Here is an 18,265-nt window from a genome sequence, read left to right as displayed (position 1 = left end):
CAGCTGATATTACTTTTATATTATATTAAGATATACATGTATATTCTGATGCTTTATATTTTGCTAATTGAAAAAGAATATTTCTGTATGTTTTTCATTATATATTTTGTATATTGGAAATAATTTTGTGTAAGTAATGATGAAATGGCATAAAAATATGTGCATTTAAATTCGATTCTGATTTATTCAATGTATTCTGAATATGATATAGATGTAATGTCAAACCAATGAAGAATATAACAAAGGAATGAATACAAAACTTATGATTGGATCTGTTTGAAACTGTTCCTCTTTGTTTTATGAATTACAGATAGATTAATATTGTACAGTTGGACATTAGTTTCAGAGGTAGAGTTGAGTTTAGGTCATGTGATTGCATTGTGAAAGCCTGTGTGAAAGAAGCTCTAAAAGCGATTGGAAAAGGGTGATTATGTAGCACATGCAGTATAGGTGTATATTGGTCTGTAATCCTGTGACCTTCCGAAACCATCAAAATGATAAGAAAGTGACTCGGCCTTGATAAAAGTGCACTGTACACAGAAATACAAGGAATTGAGACTACATAGACATGTAGAGTGAAAGTGCAGTCCATACATTTCAGACGTGTCTTATATTTCAAACATGACAAGAAGAGCCAATTAATATTTGAAGAGCAATCCCGCTTCAGATCAACCGACAAAGTTGATCTGTTCTTCCTCGGGGTCCCAAAATAACTACAATAAATTGATTAATTAATTAATCAATGTACATAATTGACTAACATCATAACAACAACTATATATTCCCAGAAAACTACACCACCCACCCTTCCTATCCCCTGGCTTAATTCAATTTCAGCTGTATTGAAGGGTCTATTATCAGAAATTAAAATATACTTATAGTTCATAGCTCTTTTTATTTCTTCTTTCACAAACATTTGTACATAGGATTTAAAGAAAAAATGTAACAGAAACAGTAGAGTATCAATATAACAAACATAATTTGAAGTGCAATATTACTATTCAACATACAACTCTTGTCATTAACAAAAGAAATTCTATTACTTATATGTTAGCTCATGTTCTGTACATGAAAGAAAGAGGAGACCTTGAAACTGGGCTTGTCAGAGCAAGGTCCCCAAAAGGAATATAATACCTGAATCTTTTATGTAGATGACGTTGACTTGCTCAGAAATTTGTCGCCCTCTAGTGGCAGCTGATTTTTGGTTCGATGGAGCAAGCTGAGTTTGTTTGTTACCGAATGTTTTGATTTGTCAAAAGTCGTATTCTGAGGGATATTCAGTTCACAAAAGGGCACAGAGGTCAGTATATTTATATATATGATGTTTGCTTGCAATTAAGTGCTGTTATGTAAAGGATTATGAAGATTAATTTGGATATAAAGCCAAGTCTGGCTGTATGTAGCGATACGTTCATGTACACGTGTAATGTGTGACTGTGTAGGAATTTACGTAGAACGGTAAAACCATTTATGAAATATTGCATAAGGTGAAGAGAAATGACTGATATATTATGACTGTATGAGACAGGTTTCATTTATCATAGTTATGAAAGTACTTGTATTAGGGTAATTTAGGACAAAGATAAATGAAGTTTACAAGGAAGGGTCTGGAAGGATCTACACTTTCTACTTACATAGAAAGGCATATGTGGGGCAATGAAAGGTCATTGTTCTTTTGTTATTGGAGTTGATTCAATTTAGTTAGGCTGTCAAGTTACAAGGAGCCATAGAAGCCTTATGAATTGTATGACATAATGATTATAACGATTGGCAAGGGTTTATAGCCAAGATTATTTTGCGTAGATGATTCTGTGATCGATCGAAACTGTAATCGATATAAATGCTCATTTCCTTATTTGGTAACGTATTGAAGCATTGCAGTTGTGGTTAGATTCATTTGCATATTTACTTATTATGCTTGCAATTTTTGTCTTTGTCATACAGTTTTCACGGAGTTACATGGATGGATACGGAGACGTAAAATAAAGATTGACAACTCCCGTAAAAGCTTGTGTCTGACTGAATTTATTGGGTTTTCGTGATCGACAACAGTTACAGTGAAAACTCTTCCACAGTGAATCCCTACCAGAAGATTCCTTGTTTCTGCCGAGACTGGGAAGCTACAGAGACACCTGTTAATCATGACTGAAGAACAACCTGCTCCGCAGAAGCGACAGTCAGTCCCCACAGAAAGGAGCATCGAATACCAGCTCGATCTGAAGACTAAGAACTTCAGAAGCAGTGTGACCTCCTGGCGACGTAAGGCCAACAAGCTAAGAGCTGCACTAATAGATGATGTTGGTTTTTCTGATGTCAAGGCTCTTCGAGATGGGTTACAAGTACTGATGGACACTGTCATCAATGGGCAGGAGAACCTCGCAGAGTTACGATTGTCCTCCGAGATAGCTGATGATAGTGAGGACAAATTAGAGGAAGTTGAGAAAGAACACAGTTCAATCATGAAAAGCACTCTTGACAGGATGATTGTTCTAAAGGAAGATGAAAAGAGCGATGATGCATCTTTGAGGCAAGCAGTCACTTTCGATGAACCATCACCTGTTGATCCACCATCACCTGTTGATCCACCATCACCTGTTGATCCACCTGTTCATGAGACTTCACCCATTGACCCTTTGAGTCTCTTTGCAGAACAGTTGAGAGCCTCACGATTGCCTCTACCTGAACCGACTTCATTTGATGGCAATCCCCTCTTGTATCCAGGTTGGAAACACGCCTTCGACGTTTTAATTGATCGCAGTGGCATCACGCCTACGGACAGGTTCTTCTACCTTGAAAAGTACCTGAAGGGTCAACCCCTAGAGCTAGTAAAGGGATATGCTCTGATCGACAACGAAACAGCATATCATGATGCCAGAAAGGCTTTGGAAGAACGGTACGGAAATTCCTTTGTCATAGCTAAAGCCTTTCGAGACAAGATGGAGAGATGGCCTCGAATAGCCACAAAGGATGCACCTGGTTTGAGGAAGTTCTCTGATTTCCTACGGCAGTGTGTTACAGCAATGGACAAAATTCAGAACCTTCATCATCTGAATGACGACTGTGAAATTCGTAAGATCCTGACCAAGTTACCTGAATGGTTAGTTGTACGCTGGTCCAGGAAGGCCTATCACTGGGCAGACAGCTATGGCGGCTTTCCCCCTTTCAAGCTCTTTGCTGGTTTCATCGAGGAGGAGTCAAAGATTGCTTGTTGTCCCATCACCTCTGTTTATGGATTGAGGGAATCAAGATACGAGAGAGGAAAGGCAGCAGTATCAGAAGTCAGAACATTAGCAACTGATGCTACTAGCAGTAGGAATCAGAAAGGAATGGGTGATAGAAAGACTGTATCCTGCTTGGTCTGCAAGAAGCCACACTCCTTGGAAGAGTGCCATACCTTTTCAGCATGGGAGATGGCAGAGAAGAAGAAATTTATCGTTGAAAAGGGCTTGTGCTATGGGTGTCTAAAGGTTGGTCATCGATCAAACGAGTGCAAGAAGAGAAGCACTTGTAAGGAGTGTAAAAGGAGACACCCAACAGCACTCCATGTTAAAGACTGGGTGAGGGTTAACGCTCAACCTTCAAATCAAGATACAACCCAAGATGAAGTGAGGTCATCAAGCTCACACATTGCAAGGAAAAGTAATGGACAAGAAACACTCAAAAGCTCGATGATTGTTCCTGTATGGTTGTCACATAAGGACAGTGTAGGAAAGACTAAGACTAATTTATGCATGATATTGTTTTTTGTCTGGTTTGAATTACGGTAACTGGAAATTTTTTATTTCAGTTTAGGCTTGACAAGAAGTCTGAAAGTAAAGACTAGAAATGTATTGCTTTGAAGAAAACCTAAGTATGATTCTGATTTCAGAATCAATTTGTAAGCAAGGTTGGGCAATTCAACCATTAATTATTTGTCATGGTTTAGAGTTGTAAATTCTTCTGCGCACTGAAGGAGTAGAATTTCTGGATAGTTTGCATTCAGTAAGTTTGTCATACCCGTTCAAGTCAACGGCAAATTATTTATGCAGGTTGATGCTCATTTTGAGTATTTCAATTTGATTTGAAAGGAGTACCGGTATAGTGTCCAGAAATCAGAAGAATTCCAGTTTTTTTTTTTTTGGCCTATGAAATTGACAATTGGTCAATAAGTTGTTTTTGTCATTTTCAATTTTCACTTGTGTGTATAAGGAAGTCATAGTTTTTTCATGACAACAGGGCAATCAGTGAATTTACACCAGTTCGGATTTCTAAGAATTTTTAAACGTGCTTGTGCTCATTTAAAACGGTTTGATAGGAATGTAATACTTACATGTACATGTTATTTCTTGATAATTGGTAACATAGATTACATTCCATCTGATATTTCAGACCAGTGGTCAGAACCTTGTTATTTTTACTAAAATGTGAAAAATTACTTGTTGAATGATATTCCACGTATTAATTTGCATACTTAAGCTTGATGTAATATCATGCATGTATATAATGTGAAGTACGTACTGTACAACTTTTTGATCTCTGTGGAGTTATCGGTTAATAACTGGCAAAGAAATACCTATAGAGGGTAAATTAGTTTCAGTTTTTCAACTGATTTAAAGGAGCCATGTAGATGACGTTGACTTGCTCAGAAATTTGTCGCCCTCTAGTGGCAGCTGATTTTTGGTTCGATGGAGCAAGCTGAGTTTGTTTGTTACCGAATGTTTTGATTTGTCAAAAGTCGTATTCTGAGGGATATTCAGTTCACAAAAGGGCACAGAGGTCAGTATATTTATATATATGATGTTTGCTTGCAATTAAGTGCTGTTATGTAAAGGATTATGAAGATTAATTTGGATATAAAGCCAAGTCTGGCTGTATGTAGCGATACGTTCATGTACACGTGTAATGTGTGACTGTGTAGGAATTTACGTAGAACGGTAAAACCATTTATGAAATATTGCATAAGGTGAAGAGAAATGACTGATATATTATGACTGTATGAGACAGGTTTCATTTATCATAGTTATGAAAGTACTTGTATTAGGGTAATTTAGGACAAAGATAAATGAAGTTTACAAGGAAGGGTCTGGAAGGATCTACACTTTCTACTTACATAGAAAGGCATATGTGGGGCAATGAAAGGTCATTGTTCTTTTGTTATTGGAGTTGATTCAATTTAGTTAGGCTGTCAAGTTACAAGGAGCCATAGAAGCCTTATGAATTGTATGACATAATGATTATAACGATTGGCAAGGGTTTATAGCCAAGATTATTTTGCGTAGATGATTCTGTGATCGATCGAAACTGTAATCGATATAAATGCTCATTTCCTTATTTGGTAACGTATTGAAGCATTGCAGTTGTGGTTAGATTCATTTGCATATTTACTTATTATGCTTGCAATTTTTGTCTTTGTCATACAGTTTTCACGGAGTTACATGGATGGATACGGAGACGTAAAATAAAGATTGACAACTCCCGTAAAAGCTTGTGTCTGACTGAATTTATTGGGTTTTCGTGATCGACAACAGTTACATTTTAATTACTTTGAAGAAAAGAGAAGAAAAAACGAAACTAGCTTATAAGACTAGAAATAATTACACATGGGAAATATTTACAAAAGAGATAGATTGATATATATATATGAAAATGGGGAGATATATACAAAAGGATGGAGAGCGATAGCGCAAAACGGAATATAAAAACAACAACAAAGAAAAGGTTGTGAAAGAAGAAAGTTATATTTAGGGGAAGAAATAGAAGAGAGAGAGAGAGAAAAGAAGAAAAAAAAAGCACAATAGAGCAAAATAGAGCAAAATAGAACAAAGCGAGTTTGTTATAGATGAAGAAATGTTGGCAAGGTAAGCCAGCCTGGAAAAGAGGGGGGGGGGGGGGGGGGGGAGGAGACAATGAAGCAAGACAATGAAGTCATTACATACTATCATATGCGATGACATAGTTTTTAAATTAAATATTTTCAGCATATTTACTCAATGTAATTTCAGTTTGTGTTTAAAGACAGAGACACTAACAGAACGAGTTACATCAATAGGAAGTGAGTTCCATAATACACATTACAGTTACACTTTTAGGCTACATAGGTGAACATAGATTTTGTCTGGTGGCGTAGGAGAGAATTTCAATATCTTTTTTTTACAAACATTGGAATGAAAGCCTTTTTTTCTCCTGCATTTTTTTCTTCTTCTTAATGAATTCCTCCTTTTGGCGCAAAACTGTGCGAGTGCACAAAATTACTGGGAAACAGTAACACTGTCAGAGATAGTCTTTAGATAAGAGACACGAAAGATGAAATATGGAAATAAAGTGTAAATAGATCGTGTGGTTTAAGTGCAGATTGGCTCGGCCAATGTCAGAATCAGGGATAACAGTTGTCTTCCCTAGAATTATGAAATAAGTGCAGCAGACAATGAATTAGGTGTCACGGTGAGGAGCCTCTCCTGGAAGGGACTTCGCGGTGAAGTAGAGATCGAGGGCATTCTCTAATCATGTGCGTTACTGGACTGTCTCTTGCGAGTATCCACAGAAGCAACTTTTTAAAAAGGCGGTTGTTTGCAGGCGCGGATGCAGGGCGGTCGAGCCCCCCCCCCCCCCCCCCCCCAAAAAAAAAAAAAAAAATTGTGACCAGAAATTTACCTTTTACAAAAAGGGGCTCACTACCCCCCCCCCCCCCCCCCCCAACCACCACTAAGCGAAATATCTACCGGCACGATTTTCAAATTTCAACACACTAAGTTTCAGATTCAGATTCAGATTAATTGTATTGGTCCATTGATTTGGAAATTCAGTTGTTGGCATTACATAAAGCACATGAACAATATACAATAGAAAATAATATACACAAATAGATATTACACGCGGTAGCAAATGTACAATGACATATTCATATGGAAACACGGATATAAATCGTTTTTACATAGTGGAATAATATAAGAAAATAGAATAAATAAATGGACTTACAACACTATTGAAAATGTACGATTGCGTAGAATTCGAAAATAGTATTGTTATTATATTGTAGTATTATTATTACGTTATTATCATCATTATTATTATTGTTACTATTATTATTATTATCATCATCATTATCAACAGTATATATTACATGTATCATTCTTTGTCACGGTTATATAGCTGAATTCTTTCTTTTTTTTCCTTCATAAATTAAACAGTATATAAGTAAACTTGGAATAACATATGATATCATAGGGTATTATTTATTTCTTTGCTCGTGATACTGGTACATTTGCTTGAAAAGGAAAGAAAAGGGTACAATGCAATTGATGATTAGTGAAGTGGCAAGATACAGGCTTATTCAAATTGACTGGAGTTGTTCATTGTATTTACGAATTGATTTCAAATTTGGACCTCCCCCCTAAGAAATCCTGGATCCGCGCCCCGCCCCCCCCCCCCCCGACCCCACTCCGAGGTCGGAATGACCGCATGCGTGTTACCAAAAGGTCCGGTAAAGGGGTACTTTTCACGCACCAAAGTCTGGCTCGTACATACACAAAATTGACTTTACACACCGGACTTAGAGGGTGTTTTCAAGAGGAGGGAACACGCATATGCGTACCCTAAATAACACTGAGTGGAGTGGGGGGGGGGCGGGATCCGCGCCTGGTTGTTTGTTGGATATATACGCCGGGGTAGATGCCACATAAAAAGTTGGGGATCGAGAGTGATTGCATGTCGTTGGAGGGGTAAGTGGGCAATTGATGGTAAGATGGGCACAGGTTGCATACATATATATTAGTTGATATATAAATATCCCAATGTAAATGTATCAATCTGTTTTTTTTTAATGCATTATTTCTTTAAGCTGCTTACAGAAATCGTAAATCTTTCGCTTATCAGTGAAAATCGATCATAATCATATATGGTACATGTATATCATAAACAATTGTAGCAACTTTGATGTACATTTTAATTTAAAAAATGAGTTGTTTACTACAATTAAAATTCGGAAGATCGTCATGATGGCATTTGCAGATTTAGCGGTTACGTAACCCGTCCACACATTCGCCTCTTTCTTAAAATATAAGGTTCAACCTTATTTGGTTTTTGTGCCCCCTTTTTAAAGTGATTCGGTAACATTGTTGGAGGTTCATGAAAAAACTGCGTAATATTTTTGTATGAAATCCCATAGGAAAGTGAAAAGTATGCCGCAGACCTGCCGCAGACCTGCCGCAGACTTTTAGTCTGCGGCAAAGAGTATGCCGAAGTATGCGGCAGGATGAAACTTTGCTGCAGACTTGCCGCATACTAGTATGCCACAGGAACAGTCTGCGGCAGATCTGCGGCAGGATGAAACTTTGCTCCAGACTTGGAGTGCCCCAACCTTTCTTTAAACAAATCCTGGAACCGCCCCTGATCCTAGCTGACGTCGGCTAGCTGTCTGATCATTTTAATACGATGGGTCTGTTATATTTAGTTCAACACATGTGACTTGATTGGCACATGCCTGGCTTGGATCGAAGCTCTTAAAGATGTCGAGTACGTTTACGAGCGGGAACATGACCGCGGCGCCGACCATGGTGCCGATGGTTGTACAGCCTCCGAAGCACATCATGGACATGCGGGACCCACTGTCGGAGCGGAGAATCAAGCCGATGGTCGCCCGGCAATAGGAGAAGAAGAGCCCCTGGCCGATCCACGCTAGAACCTGTGTGATAATCAGAATAACAATGTTATATTGTAATATTAAGAATAATACTTCAAGATGATCGCTAAGTCTTTCGAGAAATCAACTTAAGTGCAATTTCCTCCCATAGAATTATTTAGCTTGAAATACATGTTCGCACGATCGCACATTCAAAATATGACGAAAAGGGCTATTGAAATCTTTGATTGATAATGCCTTTATTGAATTTTCGAAAGACTTTGCGCGATTGGGTGATAAAAAATGATAAAAAATAACAAACTGAGAAAGCTAGAAATATAATAGGAATGATAAAGAGATAGTAAGAGTAGTAATAGTTGGACAGAAGGCAAAGTGGATGGTTATATGAAAATTAATCTCTCCATATACAATGTGGGACGTATCTGCTGGGTCTGTTGGAGCATTTTATTCATTTGGGTCTAGGTTTGGGAATAATAAGTACACATTTGGGAATAATAAGTACACATTTGGCAGTAATTGAGGGAAGATAATGAGACGATGTATATTATATATATTGTATAGCTCTTATTGAACATTGAACAGAAATTAATTGCTACAAACTTAAAAACCCACCTTTTTGGAGAGTAATTTTTTTCAGAAAGCTTTTTGGCACATTCGGGCGGCTACCGGAAAAAAAAGTCAGAAAAAAGTTTCAGGACCTCTATCTATACCCCTGATGTAGTCAAATGCAACTTACAATTAAGGTTTGCCCGAAGGTCTGTTCTTGCAGCGGAGGGGTTGGGCTGAGGGATGCTGTCACGATACAATAGCCGCCGGCAGTTACACCACAGAGCGATGTCAGGAGGACAACTGGGTAGCTCGTTGTTGGACGAATCATCACAAGGAAAAACCCAATAGGGACACTGATTTCCGCAAAGGTCGTAGCAAGAAGATAGATGTGTGACCCGTATGCTGCTGACGAGTAGCCCTGGATAGACGGTAGGACACCATAGGTGAGGGCGCTGATCAGGGTCAGAGTCGTGAAGAGAAATGCATGTCCTGCTGAGAAACTGCTTTTGGATGGACGAGAGTTGCCCTTCACGTCTTCTTTCTCAATAGAAATGTCGCTAGCTACAATGTTTGCCATTTTACTGTTATCATTTTGATCTTTTTCAGTTCCCATACATGTTTCCTCATTAAATTTTAAGTTGTCTTCGCAGTTTGAATGTACCGTTGCTTTTCGTTTATCTTGAGTTTTGTTTTCTTCAAAAGTGTTGTAACTTGATAACAAAGGTGTTATCTCGTCGTTATCTCGACGACGCGTGCAACAGTTACAGCAACTACACCACGATTCATACACATTACCTGGCGTTTCATCCGAATTTTCGTATTGCTCAGCTTCGTCATATTGGCCCCGAAAAAATGGAATACTTCGCAGGAGGCAAAATGATGTTGTACTGAGCGTCAACACAACAAATATAAAGATAAAATAACTCTGTGGAGGGAAAAGGGCATCTCCATTCCTCTCAATGGCCCATACGGTGCAGTTTTGACAAATTGTGACGTTGGTGTTTGGGTCCTTGGTGATGTTGATGAATGTATGATTTGCAACGCATTCATCTTCGCCACCAGTGCCTTGAATGAGCACCACAAAACTTGGAATCACGGAGCTAAGTCCTTCCCCTATGAAATACCAGTTCAGGTACTTTGATTTGAGACTGGAGATGAAAGGCATAAATGTCAGGTTGGACGTGCTGTCGACGAGAGCCATGAAAAACGCTAGAATAAGGAACGCGATGCTATGCTCATCCCCGGACCAGAAAGAAAAAGAGTCCCAGAAGAATATCAAGAGGAAACTAGCTGTGGCACCCACGGCTAGAGTCGCGTAGATAGTCGGGATTTCTAGATGATAGTTCTTTGGAGCGAGGCACTGGCATGTGACGAAAATAAGTGGTCCGATTGCAGCTGCCTGCGTGGCGATGATAAGGTAAGAGCCGATTCTGTATCCTTCGGGGATGCCTAAGTTGGTAAGAAGTGGCAGTTCTACCCAGAGCCCACCAAGTGAGACCCATGTGCTGGTCCCAAAGGTAACTACCAGCAGGGCCGTCAAAGCATCACAGAGGACAGACTTGGAGCAAAACATCTTCTTGTACTGTTTTACAAAGTTGCGTATTTGAAGGAAATGATTTTAATGTAGTTGAACTTTCCCAATCAGCATAATCAAAAACTGATCCGTAGCTTTCGATCTAACATGAAGTTATGCCTCTCCGAAACTATTAGTACAAACAGCCACATAAAGTACGGGATTTATCCGTTGTCCTCTTCATGATTATGACATATAACTGGCATCATTAAGTTCTCAGATTATATCATCACCAAGAATCTATGTGCAAGAAGGAGAGAGAGTGGGAGAAACAATTTAAAACAGAATCGGTTTCTATATTGATGATTTTCTGCTATACAATGTCATGTACTAGATGCTTGAATGTCTGATGTCTTACTTTCGATTACACAAACACAAGTGTTGTAGTCAGTGGCGTGCTAGTACAAGTGATTGAGGGAGTGTTTGGCTTCATGTTGAGACGGGGTGTCACCTGTCTCATCCGGTGACATGTGAATTTACAGGTCCAGCGATTAGAGATAGGGGGCATGATCAGTGATCGTTATATGTTAATGTCTTCTCGTCTTTTTTCCATCTAAATTTCATTTACATTTCATTTTCTCGATTCATTCTTTCACTCCATCCCAACTTATACATGCTGTAGGCATTACTTTGGCGCAAGTCGATTTTTGCACTCTCGCAAACAATGCCTCCTGTTCATCCAAGCGTGAACACAAACCACACGAAAAAGATACCAAATGATCTGGGATAAAACACTCTTTCATAAGATGTATAATAATTTACTGTTTATAGATGATTTTTAAAATAATTCACAATTTTCTAGGTGCAAACTTTTTTTTTGACTCACACGGTATAGCTACGCCACTGTTACTGTTAGTAATGAGCTCATTAATGGGGATTCTGCATCAATTAATATTCTTTATATAGATATCGAAACCGAGAGTTTGGCTTCTTTTATGATAAGCCCTCAGGCAGATTACACATAATTTGATTCGTTATCGGTTAATGATATGTTTATGTTAAAACTCAAGGGCCCATATTCTACTTAACTCTAAACCCAATACTATAGATTCAGGCTGTTGTTCAGAATTGGGTTTTGATAAAGGAAGTATAGTCTGATGTAAGTTTTCCGTTTGATAGAATAAAGGGATAATCCTTGGGAGCATTGGGAACCTCAAGGAACATTTATAACACATTCGGGTAATGCCGTTTAATGATACAATCAAACGAGCAAAAGAACAAACACAGTGTGTCAACCCTCGTTGAAAGTAGAGAAGTCTATACATGTACATGTACAATTGTATACTACCAACATATCACAACCATGAGCATTCTTGAGAATAAATATATAGTATAAAATCGCGAGCCTTTCAATCAGGGACTGTACATAACAAATTTGAGACTATAGCATGTTCTAATAGAGAGAGGTGCTCCTAAAATGCACCTTATATAGGCCTAGGTATGCGGTTGCTTAACGAAATGGTGTAGCACATATAGCACGAGGAAGTGATGCGTCTATAGAACGCAAAACGCATAATTTTTAAAAAATTCATGGTTAATGTCATTAAAGTAGAACCATGTTATTACGACATAGATCTAATAACCATATATTCAATCTTGTGTAGACTTACTACACACACAAACATGATTGTCATCAAGATCACCAATGTCATCAATGATCACCAAAACTATAAAGCCTGTTGCGTTCCAGATGCGTCTTTTTGTGACACGACATTATAGCTAAGTAGGCCTAAACCACAAAAGTAATCGAAAAAAAAACCAACATCATAGAGTATAAAATAAGATTTATATGGGAAATAAATATGAGAATCACATACATACCGTTTTTTGCTCCAGATGTTTCTCAAATGACATAAAACACTACAGCAGTTTATGTGTGGGCGTGTGCGTGTGTATCTCTCTCTCTCTCTCTCTCTCTCTCTCTCTCTCTGTCTCTATCGTGTCCTATTTCTCCCACGCACAACGTGTATATGCAAAACTGACGACAGCACCGACATACACTATGAATATTACGGTCAAAGAAAGCGGGCAAAATATACAGTTCCTCAGGTAGACAAAGGAACATTCCTTCACTGCTATTATGTAAACAGGTGAATATGCATGTGGCACCTGCTCTACACATTTTTACACAATAGCAGTGAAGGGATGTTTCTCAGTTGTCCACCTGAGGAACTGTATATTTTGTCCGCTTTCTTTGTCAGTCATGTTTGTTGTCCTCGTCTTCTATAGAACTTCTTCAAAATTAAAACTAAAGTGCATGAAGCCGGTGTATAGATCGCCGAGATGAGGTTATTCGGATAACACGTTTGCTCTAACGTTCATCACTAGACCCTCATTACGTAAGAGATCTATATTGCGCCTTTGTCGTCAAAGAAGAAAGTCAAACAAACATAAATACTCGTGAACAGGAGTGTTGTGAACGGGCCGCTCTGTTTTGTTCAAAGTCGGCCATATTTTTCATGTTCAATGGTCTGAGACTGAGGACCGGTGAATCGGGCATATTTAATGAGAGAGTAAAACAAACTATTTGAAAAGCTAGCTGTGCCGAGGAGGATGAACATAAGACATCCCCTAAGCAAACTGGGTAAGAGGACACTTTTTTTTTTTTTTGTCTCGAAATTTGAAAATTTGACATTTTTCTCCGTTAAGGGGGGGGGGGGGGTAAGGTCAGCTTTTTTAGGTCAGCCATGGGATTTTTTTAATAAAAAATAATTTAAAAAAAATAAAAAAAATAAAAAAGGGGGGGGGGGGGGAAATGTAGGGGGGGGGGGGGTTACACACTAAAAAATACCAAAAGGGGGAGGTTTAACCCCCCAAACACCCCCCCCCCCCTGTGTACGCGCCTGCCGGAAACCAGTTGTCTTCAATTTAACAGCCAGTGGCAACTGTGGAGGGGGACGTACCGGTATAGCTTTGGGAGTACCAGTCATATATAGCGAATAAAATACGAACTGACAGCAAGGCCGTCTATTGGGGGAGGGGATATATAAGAGGAGTCCTATCATCTTCTTTTTGTGCAATCCTGACCCCCGAGTCCTTTTCTCATTCCTTTTCTCTCCCTCCTCATTATTCCTGTAGCTACACCATTGCTCACAACTTGACCAAACGGTATCTCATTAATATTGCAACCAAAATAAAAACATACAAACAAATATCAAACAACATGTTCAACAATCACAATTTAGATCAATTACTTGATCAACCAGTGAGCCAAATCAACTAAAAGGGCAGTATCCATGCGCAATCATAGTAATTTATTCAATATACAATTGTCTCGAAATTTGAAAATTTGACATTTTGCTCCGTTAAGGGGGGGGGGGGGGGGTAAGGTTTTATTTTTTTTTGTCTCGAAATTTGAAAATTTGACATTTTGCTCCGTTAAGGGGGGGGGTAAGGTCAGCTTTTTTAGGTCAGCCATGGGATTTTTTTTTTTTTTTTTTAATAAAAAAATTTAATTTTTTTTTTTTTAAATCCAAAAGGGGGGGGGGGGGGTTTAGGGAAATTTAGGGGGGGGGGGTTTACACACTAAAAATTACCAAGGGGGGGGGTTTAACCCCCCAAACACCCCCCTGTGTACGCGCCTGCCGGAAACCAATTGTCTTCAATTTAACAGCCAGTGGCAACTGTGGAGGGGGGACGTACCGGTATAGCTTTGGGAGCACCAGTCATATTATATAGCGAATGAACTGACAGCAAGGCCGTCTATTGGGGGAGGGGATATAAGAGGAGTCCTATCATCTTCTTTTTGTGCAATCCTGGCCCCGAGTCCTTTTCCCATTCCTTTTCTCTCCCTCCTCATTATTCCTGTAGCTACACCATTGCTCACAACTTGACCAAACGGTATCTCATCAATATTGCAACCAAAATAAAAACATACAAACAAATATCAAACAACATGTTCAACAATCACAATTTAGATCAAGTACTTGATCAACCAGTGAGCCAAATCAACTAAAAGGGCAGTATCCATGCGCAATCATAGTAATTTATTCAATATACAATTGTGTCCATATGGCTATGTATTAAAAAAAAAAGCAAATAACGTAGAGGATTGATCATAAGAAAACAGAAACCACTTCCTCAGATGATTCCTTAATTATTTGCACCTTTTTTTTGTAGTATGACATATACAATTCTCTGTTTACTTTTTACCAAAGCTAAAAGCATTTCAAATTCCAAATTGGTCCTTGAAATCTGCATTTTGTAGATATATAAAACTTTAAACAGAGGAATAAAACAGTTTTGCATAAAAATGCAATTCAAATTCAACATATTGAATGAGGAAAAGGTGGACCATACGGTTACTAATCGTCAAAGTGAATTGGTGGTTGGATCTACATATCACAACTACCCGGCATTTTCATCAAAAGTGAAACTTGAAATTAATAAGAACCACAATGTATACGCTTCACACATTCAGTGGCGTACGCAGGATTTTTTCAAGGGGGGGGGGGGGGGGGGGGTAAAATCGGGTCCAAAATTTCGCAACGACTCAGGAAAATTTGAAAATCGCGCCGGCCAAAAAGTCGCTCAGTGGGGGGGGGGGGGGGGGGGGGGGGGGGGTAAGCGGATTTTTTTTTTTTTTTGGTCTCGAAATTTGAAAATTTGACATTTTGCTCCGTTGGGGGGGTAAGGTCACCTTTCTTAGGTCAGCCATGGAGGTATTTTTTTTTTTTATTATTTTTTTTTTTAATAATTAAAAAAAAAAAAAAAAAAAAAAAAAAATCCAAAGGGGGGGGGGGGGGGGGGGGGGGGGGGGTTAGGGATTTTTTAGGGGGGGTTTACACACATAAAAATACCAAAGGGGGGGGTTTAATCCCCAAACACCCCCCCCCCCCCTGCGTACGCGCCTGCAACACATTGTATATCACTTGTATATCATCAGGAAAAAAAAACACATTTATATGATTTCCAGTGATGCACATTACATCGATGATATTCCCAAAACGTGCAGCTAACATCGAAGAATGGGTGTTTTTTTTAATCCAGAATTGTTTGTAACAACACATTTTAAGATTCAAATTATGATTTTTATGTGATTTAATGCACTGAAATTTATGGTAACGTTATCTTATTATTATCTCAATTGGTTTAGCATCAACACCGGGCGAAAAAAGGTAAAGGCCTGAGGTTGGCACAAATGGATTCCGACATCGCCACATAATTTTCCCGGTACAATCAAGTGAAGAGTTGTTCAACCAAAATGGTACAAAATTAACGGGAGGAGCGATTCTATAATAATATGTGTGTGAAGTTATTCCATATCTATAGCTCCATCTTCAGTTTTAGTTACAGTTTTTATATTCATTTCCAACAGAACAATTAATATAAACAATCAATGAAAAAAAGCAATGCCTTAACGTTTATGTAATGCATTTTGCAAAGAAAAAAAAAATCAAATAACAAAAGAAAACATCTACATTTGCGGTAAATTATTAAAGAAAAATGTATGAAAATGGATGGATCCACTGAAAAGAAGAGCTTGTAGACTGTGAATCCCTCAAAATTGAGTCATAGGTGTATGTGGTAATAGCTATAAATTTAAAATATTTTTTAAAAAGGGCAATAAATTAAGCAATCCAAAAATCCTTATATTTTTTCTGACTCATGATGTAGACGGGATTAAATTTCGTCTCTCTCTCTCTCTGTCTGTCTCTCTGTGTGTCTGTCTGTCTGTCTCTCTCTCTCTCTCGCTCTCTTTCTCGAACTCTGTCTGCCTGCCTGCCTCTCTCTCTCTCTCTCCCTGCCCCTTCTGTAGACTGTTGTCTGTAGACTGTAATATGTTTTTCAATTATTGTAGCCGATATATATTTCAAATAGACCGTCTTCATTCAGTTGCAAATCAAAAAAAAAAAAAAAGTCAAAAACTAACAGTTTGTAACATGGAAATTACAGTATGTACCATCACCCCATCCTGACTCCCATGAACACACCACTGAGTCTACCAGGAGAAGTTACAATGCTACGATAACAAATGCAATTCCTGTTCACTCATGCATACAAGTTTGGTTTAATAAACCATGAAATTCACTCAGCAAATCATGAATGTATCATATCACCCTCAATTTTGTAAGCTCCAAAGGATTTACCTCTCACAAATTGGAAGGCTAATTCCTGCGCAACCTAATTTTCATACCCTTTACAAAAGTGAGCAGTGCTCACCCAAGCATGAATTATTTTCGGACTTTTTGGTGTCATATGAAAGTTGAGTTTATGAGCTTTCCATACATATAAAACTTCTCCCCCCAGAATCTATATTTTTTTATTCGGCAGCCATTTCAAAAGTGTATGGTTTTTACAAACCCTCTACAATATGCCATGATCCAAGTGACAATGCAAGTTCCTCTATCGTATGTGTCTATACCGGTTTTGTTATTTGTGATTTGTCTATTGTTGATGAGGGTGACCCAGACGGAATTTTTTTTCTTCATATCATTTGATGCGCTTTTGTGCTCATATCATCGTTCCGAAAAAAAATATGTATATAGCTCAGTATTCTCGAAGAATTTCAATCATTATCTATTTCGGTTCGAAAAGCTTATCTTATGGATTCTCTGATGGTAAACACTCGATATTCTTTTTTAAATTTTGGTAACATATTTCATTGAATTTTTCCCCCCATTCAGATTGTACAGCTCCTTGCCATAGTAGAAGTAGCATCTTTCGTGGTATAACTTTTAAGCGTCGTTTTGGTGACCGGTTACCAATTCATCACTATCCGAGTGGACTCTTTCGGCGCCCTCAATATCATAACGACACCGCGCTTGATTGCGACCTGCGTAGTGACGTGGGCGTTATCGCTCTCCGTTTCTTCAATCATCGTCGAAGCCCGCGAGAACCTATTCTATATCTTTCTTATGTGTATAGCACTGACTACCACCATCATCACCGGTCTCTGTTATGTATTCATCTACCGCTCGGTTGCCATGGTACCTTGCGACGGCAACATCACCCAGGAACGGAAGGAGGAAAATCAGAGAGTGCTCCGTACGTTCGGTCTTGTCTTCGGGATACTGTCCTTTGCTGGATCTGTCCGTGGGTGAACTGGGCCTTTCTTAGTTTTGGCGTTGACAACGGGTGTCTTTTTAATGCTGGGGATATAATGATTTGCGTTAACTGGATTGCAAACTCTATCATCTACTGGTGGCGACTCAAGGAGTTTCGAGCGATGTTCGCGTTCTGTATGAGGAGTAGACGCACTGAGGATGTCCAGATGAATCGCGGGAACTGATATCAAATAGAGCGAGGACTGATCTTGATTGATATCCAAGGGGTGTACGGTCAGCGGCGTAGCTACAGATTGGGAGGGGCACGGGACACCTGTCCTGGATCCGCCACTGGAAATGATTATGCAATGGGTGTTTTGAAATACCCAGGGGGATCGCCCCGTTTACGTGATAGTCATTGCAGGAATAATACACTCAGCCAGTGGCGTACGCAGGATTTTTTTCGAGAAGGGTGTTTGACCGTTTCTGAAATCGCGCCGACCGATATTTCGCTCAGTTGGGGGGGGGGGGGGGGGGGGG

The 18,265-nt window shown here is 38.9% G+C and overlaps 1 protein-coding gene and 1 long non-coding RNA gene across 3 annotated transcripts; one reads left to right on the top strand and one right to left on the bottom strand.

Annotated features, from left to right (window-relative positions):
• Positions 1-3,710: 3,710 nt before the first annotated feature.
• Positions 3,711-5,462, top strand: LOC115922208. The gene is made up of 2 exons (XR_004063360.1): positions 3,711-4,755; positions 5,400-5,462. It is a non-coding gene; the product is annotated as an uncharacterized LOC115922208 (long non-coding RNA).
• Positions 5,463-8,302: 2,840 nt separating this feature from the next.
• Positions 8,303-12,857, bottom strand: LOC115922207 (solute carrier family 52, riboflavin transporter, member 3-like). Of its 2 annotated transcripts, none has more exons than XM_030980592.1 (3): positions 12,557-12,857; positions 9,354-10,979; positions 8,303-8,659 (listed from the first exon to the last, which is right to left on the bottom strand). In XM_030980592.1, the coding sequence occupies exons 2-3, from the start codon at positions 10,737-10,739 to the stop codon at positions 8,402-8,404; spliced, it is 1,644 nt and encodes a 547-aa protein (XP_030836452.1). In that variant the 5' UTR covers positions 10,740-10,979; positions 12,557-12,857; the 3' UTR covers positions 8,303-8,401. The 2 variants fall into 2 exon arrangements, with proteins under 2 accessions (XP_030836452.1, XP_030836451.1); XM_030980591.1 differs by having other exon boundaries at positions 12,561-12,857.
• Between the last annotated feature and the right edge of the window lie 5,408 nt (positions 12,858-18,265).

Source organism: Strongylocentrotus purpuratus, unplaced genomic scaffold, assembly GCF_000002235.5.
Source record: "Strongylocentrotus purpuratus isolate Spur 01 unplaced genomic scaffold, Spur_5.0 spur5_scaffold_11, whole genome shotgun sequence".
NCBI classification, from domain to species: domain Eukaryota; kingdom Metazoa; phylum Echinodermata; class Echinoidea; order Camarodonta; family Strongylocentrotidae; genus Strongylocentrotus; species Strongylocentrotus purpuratus.
This window is presented reverse-complemented; position numbering and strand designations above follow the sequence as displayed.